At 34.2% G+C, this 15,303-nt stretch overlaps 1 protein-coding gene across 8 annotated transcripts in view; it reads right to left on the bottom strand.

The window, feature by feature from the left end:
* tenm4 (teneurin transmembrane protein 4) overlaps positions 1–15,303 on the bottom strand; it is a 493,967-nt gene that overhangs the window by 321,895 nt on the left and 156,769 nt on the right. For all 8 annotated transcript variants that reach the window (XM_056474308.1, XM_056474302.1, XM_056474300.1 and 5 more), the window contains exon 3: positions 13,956–14,228. In XM_056474308.1, coding sequence (XP_056330283.1) covers positions 13,956–14,228 — 273 coding nt within the window. The remainder of the gene's footprint in view (positions 1–13,955; positions 14,229–15,303) is intronic.

Genomic DNA, 15,303 nt, shown 5'->3' with positions numbered 1-15,303 from the left:
AGAAGTGCTTCTTATATGATTTGTGAACGACCTGTACAGCTTTACTGTAGACATTTATTTGAGTGAGAACAGCATCGACTGAAACTCTGTCATACACCACGCCCACCAAAAGGGTACCGTTGATAGTGGAAACGCAAGCCTGATAAAGGTGACCCGTACCGACCCGAACTGTACCGTACTGTACCACTCAATGAAAATGAGCAATTAGTAATCTAACTGCTTTTTGGGTAAAAAAACACCAGCAACTTCCTTGGTTTGATAATTAGCACAATTCCAGCATAACTGTGCATTCACACCGAAGGCAGCAAGAGAGTCAAAGATAGCTTTGGCCATCCTGGTGACAACATTGTCAGCCTTTACTGCTCCGCCAGTGAGAGCGTCAAAATTCATTATGTTGATCTCGTATTTAAAGGGGTCGATGCCGCAAATCAGTTACATTCCCACATAAAAACAGGCTTTCAAGCATTAAAAAGGTTGTTGTGTTTTAACAAATTAATTAAACTATGGAAGATCAAGTTGTTGCGTGTGGTGTGGCTTTGCTACACTTATTAAATTTAGGTCCATATGTCTGAAATATTCTGAAGCAGGCGACGCTGTGGCACAGTGGGTAGTGCTATCGCCTCATAGCAAGAAGGTCGCTGGTTCGAGCCTCGGCTGGGTCAGTTGACGTTTCTGTGTAGAGTTTGCATGTTCTCCCCAAGTTCCTGTGGGTTTCCTCCAGGTGCTCCGTTTTCCCCCACAGTCCAAAGACATGCGGTACAAGTGAATTGGGTAGGCTAAATTGTCCGTAGAGTTTGAGTGTGAATGAGTGTGTATGGATGTTTCCCAGAGATGGGTTGCAGCTGGAAGGGCATCCGTTGCGTAAAACATGAGCTGGATAAGTTGGTGATTCACCAACTGTGGCAACCCCGCTGTGGCAACCCCGGATTAATAAAGGGACAAAGCCGAAAAGAAAATAAATGAATGAATGAATATTCTGAAGCAGCAATACAGTTACTGTTTTGTACTGTCGTTATAGTTAGCAAGAGATTCCTGCTTTTTTTAAAGAAAAAAAATGACATTAATGCACATGAACTCAACAGTAACTTTTTTTATGTACCTCACTGTAAGAAAACATCACAAATAATTGAAAATCAGGCGACCGCAATAATAAAATAATAATAAAACCAAAGTTCACAGGACTGTGTTTACTGACCAAATGGTCAAATTTACTGACCATTGGTTGTGATACTTCTTTCCTCAAAGTTGTTCAGATCAAAGTGACAAACATGTTCAGATGACATTCTCCAGTGAAAACAGCATCAAACTGTCAAGACGCAGAATCTTAAATTACAGTATCCACAGTGGTGTAGTGATTGACAGCCACACACACAGCAAAATATTAGCATCAACCACACCGAGGAGCTGAGCCAAAGCTCAACCTGCGTAGGAAAAAACCTTGGCGACAAAGAGGCAAAGCTTACAGACTGCAGCTTTAAAGCGATAGTTCACCCCAAAATGAAAATTTTCTCACTATTCACTCACACTCAAATGGTTTTAAAAATGCAGCAAATAACATACATAGCAAACAAAAACAAAATTTTTCAGTCACATTAGATTCCATCTGTGAAGACCCGGCAAGCAAACTATGGGCATTAATGGCAGCTTACACTGGGATCTTTATTGAAATGCAGTGCAAGCCAGTCAGATTTTCTTTTGTTTCAAGCTATGAATATTTTGATCACATTCCAACAGAATCAAAAAAAGAGATATAAACACAAACAAAACAGTTTGTGCATTTATGATTCGACAGTACCTGCTGCCATGTTTCAGTCATTAAAAACCATCAGGTCCCTGCCCTGTTATCATGTGTTGTGGAGAATCTCTTGATTTAGTCATAGAGAATGTTAGTGAATGCTTTTATATTTGACGACTGTTTGTTTTACCTAAATTAATATTTGCTGGTAAGTTCGAGAAAAATGATTTGTTCACTTCTGCTTTTCCCACTTTGACTTTGCATTTTAATTTATACTTTAACTGCACTTAAAGTGATAGTTATGATAAGTGAACATTTAATCACCCTCATATGATTCCAAACATTTATGAGTTTCCTTTTTTCTGTCAAAAGACGATATTTTGAAAAATGTTAGAAATTTGTAATATCTGACTTCTAAAGTAGGAAAAACTAATATTGTGGAAATGAATGGTTACTGGTTTCCAACTTTTTTTAAAAACCGCATTTTTTTACCGCAAATTAAAAAACAAATTATAAAAATTATGCATAGAAAAGTACTGACAGATTTTGCGCAACAATTATCTGTCATTTTGGCTAAAATCAAGAAATCTTGAAGATAGCATTGTTTTCCCAGGCAGAAGTGTGTTCCCTTAATGGTGTGTTATTACATAAAAACTATCAATGACAGTCAATGACAGTATTCAATATATCTTCCTTTGTGTTCAACAGAAGTAAAAAAGGTGAAAAGCTGCGGATTGCTAAATGTAAATGATGGCATAATTTTTATTTGGGGGTAAACTATCTCTTTAAGTATACTTAAGAAATAAGATGGAAGAGTCTTGATGAAATCTGAATCCAACATGTCAAAAGAGACACAGTTTAATACCAGTTTGAAACAGTAAAGCATTTCGACTGACCAATTGTGACTGTTGAAAATCCACACTACTACCAAATGTGAAAAAATATTTGTATTAAATGCAATAACTATATTGCATATACTACTACTACTACAAATAATAATAATAACATCCACCATGATAAAATGTTAACTACAGAGTCCATGTTGTTGTTGATCTTTTTACAGATTTTCACACAAGAAAAAGAAGTTAAATGGATTTCAATAAATGGGTTCTATTCAGCTCTTTGTACAAGCAAGTGTTCCTGCGCCTCTTTAAATGCAAATGAGATGCTGCTCCCCAACCACTTTCCAAAGGAAGAACAAAACAAAACAAAACAAAACAAAACAAAACAAAACAAAACAAAACAAAACAAAACAAAACAAAACAAAACAAAACAAAACAAAACAAAACAGTCAGTTTAAACTCCTGAAATATATGTTTTTTGAATACACACTAATTATTCATACTGAAAGTCAGAAGTCTAATGCTGCGTTCACACCAGACGCAGATGAAGTGTCAAGCGTGATTGATTTAAATGTTAAGTCAATGCAAAGACACAAATAGACATCCTGCGGTGCGATTCGCGAGAATGAGGCAGTGTGAATGTCGCGTTTCGAGCGAATGACGCATTTCGCAAGTTCGCGAATCTCTCGAGTTAGAAAATCTGAACTACATTTGCGCCACGTTAACCAAACATGAACACTGGACAAAACCTCATCAAACTGGGTTCAAAGCTCAGTCTAAAACACTGCTGAAAGCCCCCATCATCCAGGTATAGTTTCTGAAGTTGATGAACTTACAGAGTTGGGTGCACCTCAGAAAAGATTTAGTGGACTCAGACATGACGCTGAACAAATATACGCAGTTTTTCAGACTTCCTAAAGCACATAAACACAGCTATTCTCTCAATAAAATATATGTTACCCATTTAGCAATGAAGCTAGAGTCACCGGGCAGGCAGAAGCCCTGCGAATCCGCATCTATTGTAAAGTGAATTTGACAAGCGTATGAAGCGAGTAAACTCAAAATGTTCACGTGTTTATTTACGCATAAATAGCGCAATTTATTTGTGCGTCCGCATCTGGTGTGAACACAGCATGACAGAAAGTGACAGAAAGTTCATCCCCACCAGCTGTCAAATCACATATTTTTAATGTCAAAAACACTAATTCACATAATACTGCTTATGTCTGTGAATAGGGGAAGATATTGCATGTGTATCATTATATTAGATCTGTGAATATAGGCGAACATACACTAATATCTCAACTCAACCAGGCTCCACCCCCATGGGTTAAAATTAATTAACTTTTTAACAAGCTCAGTTACGATAACTGACTGGTTAGGTGATACAACTAAAAGAATAAATAAAATATATAAAAATAAAATGAAGTATCACTTTAAGTACACTTGGGGCTTAGAATAGACGAGTCTTGATAAGATCCAAACCCAACTGGTCACAAGAGACACATGTTAATACAAGATAGTATAACATCAACAATAAAAGTATAGTATAACATAAACAGTATAACATCTAAACTGACTGCTTGCAACTGGATCACTAAAAATACACACTAATACCAGGTGGAAACGGGGTCTTGCATTGAGGCTCTATAGTATAGTAGCACATTCATCTCATTGTCAACATCCCCAATTACAGCAGCTCTAATCACTCCCCACGAGCCCCTCTTAACCTCAATCTTTCAGCAGTTCAGAAGCAGTTCAAAGTTTCCGGCGAGTTCTAAACCTCAGAAGTGACATCTTATACAGCCTCCAGAAAGAGCCAGCGCTAAGGCAGACGCAGTCAAATTAACCAATTAGAGCTTCCCTGCTTCAAACTAAACGAAAGACGGGCGAATGTACTGTAGATCGTCCTGTGTGTCTACATCAAAACCCCAGAATCTTCTGATCCTTCTCGCGCTTCAAGTTCACACTGCCATCTCCCAGACTAATTCTGAAGGAAACCGTCAATTTAGGCAATACAAACAATCACAAAGAATAGCGTAAGGGGAAGAAACAAAAGGCACAAACGGTAATCTAAAGCTCCCAGGATTCCGATTCGGTTTCTCAATAAAAGGCATTGACTCACAATCACATGGGAACATTTTCAGTAATACGGCTCCCAGGGAAATATGCTGATGGATGGGACCAGTTTAATCATGCGTTAGAAAAAAAAATACTTCTGCCTCAAAGAAAATCACGACACAGTTCATTTTTCACCTAGTGGCACATTTTGTGTGTGGTTTTTTAAGCCTTTATTATCATGAGGTATTTTTTCTAATGTGATGGTGAGGTATCACAATAGGACTGCAATGATGGTGTTGGGGGTAATGGAGCAAAATGATATTCAATTGCTGTTTAAAAAATAAAATAACAATCAAACATTTGAAGTAAATAATAATAATAATAATAATAATGATAATAATAAAATACTACTACTACTACTACTATACTACTACTTATAATAATAATAATAATAATAATAATAATAATAATAATAATAATAATAATAATAATAATAATGAAATAATAATAATAATAATGATGATGATAACAATAATAATAATAATGACAACAATAATAACAATAATGACAATAATAATAATAATAATGAGAATAATAATAATGACAACAACAACAAGAAGAAGAAGAATAAAACACTACTACTACTACTAATAATAATAATAATAACAATAATAATGACAATAATATCAATAATGACAATAATAATAATAATAATATTAATGACAACAAAAATAATAATAATGACAATAATAATAATGACAACAACAACAATAATAATAATAAGAAGAAGAAGAAGAAGAAGAAAATACTACTATTACTACTACTACTACTACTAATAATAATAATAATAATGACAATAATAATAATGACAACAATAATAATAATAATAATGACATTAATAAGAATTATAATAATAATAATATGAATAATAATAATTTGTATTATGACAACAACAATAATAATAAAAATATAATAATAACAATAATAATAATAATGATGATGATGATAAAAATAATAACAATAACAATAGTAGTAGTAGAAGAAGTAGACACTAAAGCATTTTTTGATGCATAATATTTGATTATGAAGGTCCTTATTTCAAATAAATTTAGCAAATTTTCATATCAATCAAAGAGTCACAATCAAAAAAGGGTTCACAAAATTGATAATAAAAGGATATGTTTCGTGGGCATGGAATCATCATATTACAATGATTTTTCAAACATAAAAAATGTATAATAAGTCTGATTACCCTTTTCCAAGGAATTGAGATTCAAATTAGTGGTGGGTCGTTATCGGCGTTAACGCAAGTCTCTTATCGTGCAATAAAAAAAATATCGCTGTTAATCTATTCTCAAAGTTGGGTTGGGAGCTAGGTCTGTTCTACATAAGCTATGATGACATTTACCTTTGATATGTTGATGTATACCTGACCGGTGAGCCGTCTGACAAAAAAAGTGCCCTTCAGAATCAAATCAGCTGGATGCCTGACTTTAACTGCAGTTTGCCAGTTTCACTTTAACTCATGAACATTTCATTCCATTTACATTTACATTTAGTCATTTAGCAGACGCTTTTATCCAAAGCGACTTACAAATGAAGACAAGGAAGCAGTTTACACAACTATAAGAGCAGCAGTGAACAAGTGCTATAGACAAGTTTCAGGTGTGTAAAGTCTAAGAAGCTGAGCATTAGTAAATTTTTTTTTTTTTTTTTTTTGTGAGAGAGAGTACAGTTAGTGGTATAGCCAGAGAGGCAGTTAAGATTAGGAAGGAAAGTGGAGACTAAACAGTTGAGTTTTTAGTCGTTTCTTGAAGACAGCAAGTGACTCTGCTGTTCTGATGTAGTTAGGGAGTTCATTCCACCAACTGGGCAGATTGAATGTGAGAGTTCAGGAAAGTGATTTCTTCCCTCTTAGGAATGGAACAACGAGGCGACGTTCATTCACAGAACGCAAGTTTCTGGAGGGTACATATATCTGCAGAAGTGAGAGCAGATACGAAGGAGCAAAGCCAGAGGTCGCCCCATTCACGCCCCAGTGACAAACTGGGGTATTAGACGCAAATAAGGACTGGGGAGAGTGTTATGGAATTTAATAACGCACGCCAAATGGAAAGAAAAAATACATTTCCGCATTTCGTAATGTATGTGTGTTTGTGTGTGTGTGTGCGGTCCTTTACTGACAGCCACGTGTGTGGATCTTGTCGGAAAAAATGGCGAAAAGTCCTACTTGACGGTACAGTAATAGTTTGATTGCGGTGTTCTTTAATAATGCCATTAATATATGCATACTCCACACGTCTTAATTTCATTTCTGTTAAGTTCAGTTATTATGACTTTAGTCGGATAAGGAAATAAAAAAAAAAGAATAAAAAACTTTGCTGTTTGGAGCTTATGTAGGCCTACAGTTCAAAATTCATGTTTAACTGCATAAATAGTTAGTAAACACAATAAAAAAACATAAAATGTTTTTAAAAAAATTAAAAACTACTTTTATTCTTTTTGTTGTGTGTGTGTGTGTGTGTGCGTGCGTGTGTGTGTGTGTGTGTGTGTGTGTGCGTGTGCGTGTGCGTGTGCGTATTTCTTGGTTTAAAAAATTGTAATCTAAACAGTCAAACATCTACCATTTACACATTTTTGTGACAATAAAAACATGCATGATTACCATCCAGCTCTTATTTCTATTGGTCTTTTGACAGATTTCATCCAAGAACATTAAGATAAAGTTAATAAATGGGTTTTATTCTGCTCTTAAAAAAAATAAAAACATCAATTCTACACCCTGCTCACCCTGGTCTTTTTATTTCTTAGTTAATGTTTTGCTGGGTTCACACCAAATGCAAATTTTAGTATTCACAAGTAGATTACATACAATGTTAATGCAAATGCCTGAACAGAGGTGAATTTCTGTCAGGTGACATGGAATGACACTAGTATGAGTTTCTTTCTTTTGCCAAACACAACGGAAGATATACTAAAGAACGTATACAAAAAAGCCATTAACATACATAGTACTTTTTGTTCCTGTTATGGATGTCAATGGCTGTTTTTTCCTTCAGTGTTCTTCAAAATATTTTGTTTTGTCTTTAACAGACGAAAGCGATGCACAAATGTTTAAAAGCAGTGTGAGAAAATGATGAAGAAATGTTCATTTGGGTGAACTGTCTCTTTAAGTGAAGCACCCTCTCTCCAGGAACTGAAGCGCTGACTTCTGATGCCTATCAGAGATATTTGACCAGTACACACAGCATAACCTTCAAAAGTGAAGCCGACGAAGAAATCGATGGAGAATGTCATTAAGATGAGCCTTAGATTGTAAACAAATTTAGATATGACTCTCGTGGCCATTCTGAGCGGGCGAACGTCCATTTATTTGTGTTCGATTTACACTAATGACCTGAACTTTGACTGGCGTGTATTATGTTACCATGTGATGATGAGGCCGTTGCTGAAAATACCCTGCTGATCAATGTAAGCTCAGCTTTCTCTGCCACTCGTGGCGGACACAATCACACACACACTGACCATCAACTCTACGCTGTGGTCAAACTGCACACGCATGCTTTTGACTCTAAAGCTCCAGTTACATTCATTGAAGAAGAGTGGAAAGGAGCAACAAGCATATTCTTTTAAAAATAATAATGATAAAAATCTAATTTTTGTTTAATTCATTCAGATTTGGAATGACAGGAGAGAAATTTTCACATGACTGAAATCAAAATGAAGCAAAGTAGAGATATCAAAAATACTACTATTTCCCAAAATAAAAGCCTTAGTTATATATATAGTTGAAGTCAGAATTATTACCCCCCCCCCCCCTTTGAATTCTTCTTTTTTAAATAATTCCCAAATTATGTTTAACAGAGCAAGGAAATTTTCACAGTATGTCTGATAATATTTTTTCTTCTGGAGAAAGTCTCTGAGAAAGTATTTGTTTTATTTCAGCTAGAATAAGAGCAGTTATTATTTTTTTTATGAACCATTTTAAGGTCAATATCATTAGCCCCCTTAAGTTATTTTTTTCCATCTGTCTACAGAACAAACCATCATTATACAATGATGCTAGTTAATACATACTACATACTACACCTAGTTAATACATATAATATACTTAGTTAATATATAAAGAGTTGGGTTCCAAAATGTGATACATATTTTCTTCTTTCCTTTTCTAATTCTATGCAGCGCTATAGAATTAGAATTACACCAGCATTTCAGGAGGAAAAAGAAATTGCAGGCGAAATTGCTTGTTCTCGTAAGACAGCGTCAAACTTCTGTGATGCTGACACATTCACTTTAATTTATACTATAACATTCTTTTATATAATTAACAAGATGACATGTTGATCTCATAGCAATGACTGACTGAATGTATTTTTAGTCATGTGCATGTATATTAGATTAATAAAGCTTAGTTAATATGGATTTGATTTTAATGTTATTATAATCTGAAATAGAAAATAGTGGTTTTCACCTTCCATTTTCTTGATAAAGAAAATAGAATTTTTATAACATTCAAACGTTCGATTTTACATTCCATTTTACATTCAAAATGGAATCATTGTGTTTTGGAACCAACTATATTTTATTTAAAATATATATTATCATATTAAATAACATTACTATTTTTACAAAATATTTGAGCAGCATCATGAATACCGTCAAATTAAATTAACTTTAACAACTCTAAAATGTTACAAACTAAAAAAAGGAAATATTTCTATATATTTCTCTAATTATACACAATGAGGAAAAAATATTTCTAAAGGTGCTGTTGACTTTTCACCAGATGTTGTGACAACCAAAGAAATACAAATATGAAAATAAAGCAAATCTAATAAGTTAAATTGTATAATACAATTTAAATGACACAGAAAAAAGGTATTGAACACATGAAGAAAAGGAGGTGTAAAAAGGCAGTGAAAGCCCAGACAGCATCTGAAATCTCTCAGTAGTTATTCAACCACCCTCTGCCATTCCTCATTGTAAATGAATATAAGCTGCTTCAGTCCAACATCTACATTACCAGGATGATGAAGATGACACCAGAGTGGAAATTTCAGCTAGACAATGATCCAAAACACAGTTAAGTAAACTCTAAATGCTTTCAGAGAAAGAAAACAAAGCTGCTGAATGGCCCAGCCAATCACCTGACTTGAATCCAATAGAAAATACAAAATAAAGTTTGGATAGATGAAACCCACAGAACCATCTAGATTTTACACTCTGTTGAAGTGTGTGAAAAAATCTCACCTGAGCAATGCATGTGACTTCATTCTACATACAACGTCACGTAATCAAAATATAAATGTGAAACAATACAAAATATTTAGATACTTAACTAAACGCCTAAAATAATTACAAAGCTAAAAGCCTAAAAATGACATTCTATTAAGTCCAAGTCCAAATTCAAAATGATAAAACACGAATAGAATTGTCTTTTAAGATGCACATGATCAAACATTTCCTTAGAAAAAATAAATAAATATTGCAGCTGATGTTTAAGCTTGGATGGACAGAATAAAAAGCAAAACTGAATTATGTCTGCTTTTCAACAGCCAAGCAGATGCCTAAAGCTGTGAATAAAGATGTCCACGGAGGGCATTTTCTTTTCACAGTCATCAAATCCAGTTTAACGCACATTTGGGTTGGACTCACCTCTGCGTTTCACAGACAGATTTCATTTGCTTCTTAAGTCCATCACTGATGTCTGCGCAGAAAATGCGACGCAGCACAAAGGAACAGCTCCGTCGCTTTAAATAAGATTCTAATAGCTCAAATGACGCAAAACACACTATTTGTAGGCTTTCAGGGAGACTGTGGAGAAAAAAGGCAATTAGTGTTTGGCTGATGTGTGATTTCTAAAGGCCGTTATCAGAGTTCTGGCAGGCAATATGCATGAGGTGGTTTGTAAAATGAGAGTGTGATTAAGGCTTTACTAGGCTGAGGATATGAAGACTTGCCAAACTCAAGGGTTTAAAAGCAGCAGACATTGAAGAAAGATCACATTTTGCTCAACAAGTCAAGGCTTGTGATGAATAAATGGAGGATGATGAGGGGATCTGGGAAATGCTTTAGGTTTAGATGAGAACACTGCTTTGTGCCCTTAAAAGCCTCAGTTACTGTATATGGTTTGGGAGGGGGGTAAAATTGTTTAGAAATTGTTTGGCCACTACAAAAAGAGAAAATCACTGCACACTGCTTATCAACAACAATTAAAAAATATATTATAATAAAATAAAAAACATACCTTTACATTTCGTAAGTGTTCGATCAGTAATGAAACGCTTTATGTGTGAGTCATTTATTCTATTTTAATGGTATTCATGAGCCATTGTATTTACTCAAATAGATTTTGTAAACAAAACAAAAAAAAACCACAAATAAAATAAAAAACAAAACAAAAAAATAAATAAAATAAAAATAAATAAATAAATAAATAAATAAAAATAAAACAAAACAAAACACAACACAAATAAAAACATAACAAAAAAAACAAAACAAAACAACAAAGAAAAATCAGAGGAAAAACTAATTTAAAAAAACACAAATACAATAAAAAACTAAACAAAAACAAAACTATACAAATAAAACGTAAAATAATACAAAGAAAATTTAATTAATTAAAAATACTTTCTTTTTCTAACTTTAAGTCTTTTGATAAAAGAAGATACTTTTTTGTTTGTTTAATAAAAGTAGGCAGTTTTTGTGTGTGTATTACACATTGGATCAAGACAATAACAATAAATCCAATATTTATTTGTAAAATATTATTTGATTAATTTGCACATTATGGCTCAACAGGTCTGATTTTATATTTTTTTATTTACTCACTACCTGTAGCTCATTGCATCTTCCAGAGTAATATAAAGTAAACGTTCATGGCTCATTCCAGAATACAGCATTAATAATAAATTAATCTCTATCCAAAGCTGAAATATTGTGCATAATCCATCTTCAAATATAACAGAGCACTAAATAGAAACCAAATTTGTACAAGAAAGGTCACCAGATAATGAAACGGAAAATATTACAAGTGTCACAGGTGCAACCTAGCAGAAACGGCACATACTGTAATCTTTATATTGCTGTTTTGTATGAAACAAAGCCTGAATCTTTCGTTAGAACAATACACGTTGCTATATGTTTAAGCATTCGGAGGTTAGCTGTAAACAGTAAAGCACACAAATCCTACCACCATACAACTACAGCACTCATGTCCAAGAATGAGCAAAGTCTTACAACCACAAATGCTACAAAAAAATTATAAAGGGCTGCACAATATTGGTAAAATCGAAGATTAAGATATTTTGTTTTGCTATATATTGCGATATGAATATTTTTACCAGATGACTTGAATTTCTGTATTTAGAAATAATTTATTATTACAGGTTGATTGGGGTAACTCTGAACAAGAAGAGGTTTGCCCAAATGAGCCTGGTTTATCTCGAGGTTTACTCAAGTTTGTTACTCGCCACTGTCGCCACTGGCTTACTTGGTTTGGGACTTATGGAGCTGTGCATCGATGGATTTTCTCTTCAGTGTTTGGACTTTCAGCAGTGAAAATTTAACTAAACTGAACTGAACTAAACTGAACTTCAATTCTGAAAACTGGACTGACACAATTTCAATTTACTATAACTTCTATGTTAAGCTGCTTTGACACAATCTACATTGTAAAAGCGCTATAGAAATGAAGATGAATTGAATTGAATTCTGTTCCTGTCAATCTACAAGCACAGTTAAACAAAATAAAGAAAAAATTACCAATACTCCGGTACAGTAGCAGAATAATCAAATAAAGTAAAGTAAAAGTAAGAAACGGTACAATTTCTTATGCCTGAACGCCTTTAAAATCATTACATGGTTACATTACAAGCTTCAAAAACGAACGCAAATTATAAACTGTAATCCAGACTCAACATTGCGTATCCTGTAATGTGACTACTGTGAACGATCAAATTGTGATAATTTTAGAAATTGATTGACCACTACAAAAGTAAATTAATAAATAAACAAATCACTGCCCACTGTTTATCAATAAGCCAATATAAAACTAGCATGTGTTTAAAAAATTAATTGAATCAGTAAAAAACACTCTATGAGTGAATCTTTCAATCACTTAACGCTGATTTATACTTCTGCGTCGAGCGATGAGTGTGACCCACAGTACATACATAAATGTGCATTGCTGTGCATTTATATTTCTGCGTGCTGTTTGTGTTGCTCTGCAATAACACTTCCGAAATGCTAGCTGGCACTAGGTTTTTCTGTTCCTCTGTGTCAAGTTTCTTCATGGGTGTTTTGCTTTTTTTAATGCTACCTTAATGTACAAGAAGCTAAAACTCACTCATTCAGAGGCTGCAACTGGTGGACATGTAACAACTATAATCATAAGGTAAACACAAAACAAAAAGTGTTCACCCGGAGCTCCTCCACGGGACTCCACCTTTGTAAACAATTGATCCATCGAGTTCACGGCTCTCAGCCATACCTGTCAACATTGGGATGTGAAAATAAGGGATACCTATAGTGAAAATGAAGGGAATCCCGCCGTTTTTATATTTTTTAAAAAGTGTTTTCATGCTTAAATAAAATGAAAGCATAGAACAGATCCACATTTAAGAGCAAAGGGCGTCCCCTTGTGGCTTGGCGGTATGGGTTGCCTATAGGGAGGATCGGCTGTTTGGTGTTTATTGCCACCCTTTATATAAAGATTAAAAATACGGGAGAAATACAGGAAAATACCTTTACAGGATGATAGCAGGATAGAATTGTAATATGCAGGAGAGTCCTGGGAAAAATGGGAGGGTTGACAGGTATGCTCTCAGCACCGCCCACACTTGTCAGCGATACCAAGCCAACCAATCACAGAGCTTGTGCTATGCATCGTTGTGACATGTAGTTTGAATTTTTGAGAGGTGCGCATCGGTGTCAGCTACAGCTAGGGCTATGCGACCATGCATCTGATTAAAATAAAATAAAATAAAATAAAATAAAATAAAATAAAATAAAATAAAATAAAATAAAATAAAATAAAATAAAATAAAATAAAATAAAATAAATATTATAAAATAAAATAAAATGTACTTATTTAGACAGACCACACACAGAATAAATCGATTGAAAAGTATAAATTGTAATCCAGACTCAACATTGCGATGTGACTATTGCGAATAATCACTCTGTGATATCAATGCTGAAATGATATATTGTGCAGCCTCAATAATAAGAACTCATACATGATTTTCCACATAAAAACATCCTAACGCATTAGGTCTGAGCCAACCTTTGCAGATTTAAAAACATGTACTCACCATTTTCAGTGTTTTCGTGCTCAGTGTCGGTGAGCGTGAGGTTGGAGTTGGCTCTGCTGGACAGGCAGGAGCTGCGGCCGGATTTGGTGTTGCTGCGGCCCCAGAGGCGGACGGCGTGCTCCGGGGACATTATGCCATCCGTTTCTGTGTCAGCGTCTGATGCCACACTCACTGAGTAGTCGCGGTGGGGAAGGCCCATTTCTGTCCGGTACGCTGCCATATGTGGCGGCACGGGATCTCCGAAGGCCATGTCTCTGAGAGAAAAGTCCGGCCCTGAAACCACACACAAGGACACAAATGAGGGAAAACACAATCTGTGTTATGTAGACCAGAACAGACTGCAGGAGGAAGGGGACTTGGGGGAAAATAAAACAAGCTTGCATTTTCTCTACCTCATTGTTGAGTTTTTAAACAATAATGTATACATGAAACCACAATTACCTTCAAGATTAAAAATTTTCTCCAACTTTGACACATTTTTCAAAACTTTCTGTACAAACATTCTGGTGGAATTTCAGATCTTTATTGCATGTCTGTAAAATGTAGTTACTCACCCAAAACATTTAATTCACACTTCAAAACCTAGTTAACGTGTCAGTAATTTGGCCACCAACACATAAATGTGTCTTTGTGTGAGCCACACAACTCAAAATGATTAGTTGTTTTTTTTCACCAGGACAGACAATCAAGGAAATTAAGGTTTTAAAAAATCTATTTCGTCACCTTGGAATTATAAGGTTCTCAAAGATATTGAGCTTAAAAGTTTTTGCATTCTACATAGCAAACAATATGTGTGTAACAGTTCTCTTTCATACATTAACATGATAGAGACCCTAAATGCTCTCTAAATGTAAATAATCAAAGTTCTCTTACATTTGCAAATTGGAGTAAAAAAACCACGGTAACTGCAGATAGAACCTTCTAATTCTGAAAAGTCATTTTCCGCTTGGAATTATAAGTTTCTATCTGGCAGATCATTCATTGAAGCATTAATTTTCAACAAATACAATCAAAAAAATATAATATGGTGTTGTAACAATATGTTGATGCTTGAGAAAGTTACATTTTTGCTTTCTATAACATTTATTTCACGTTTTAGGATGACTTTTTTTTCTTGTTTAAGCATACAAGGCTGTGCTAAATATTTTGTCCAGTGCAGATGTCAATTTATCTAATTAATATGTTAATATGTATAGCATTTTATGCTTTAAATGAATTATTGAATTATATTAATTGAGTTATTTGCCCCATAAATTAAATTAAGTATTTACCCTTCAAGGCCTAATATTAAATTTAAAGACTTTAAAAAAAACAGACAATAAGCAAATGAGTATAATGAACACTGAAA

Source organism: Danio aesculapii, chromosome 15 (assembly GCF_903798145.1).
Source record: "Danio aesculapii chromosome 15, fDanAes4.1, whole genome shotgun sequence".
Lineage (NCBI taxonomy): Eukaryota > Metazoa > Chordata > Actinopteri > Cypriniformes > Danionidae > Danio > Danio aesculapii.
The sequence above is the reverse complement of the archived record's forward strand: the minus strand, read 5'-3'. Positions and strand labels throughout refer to the sequence as shown.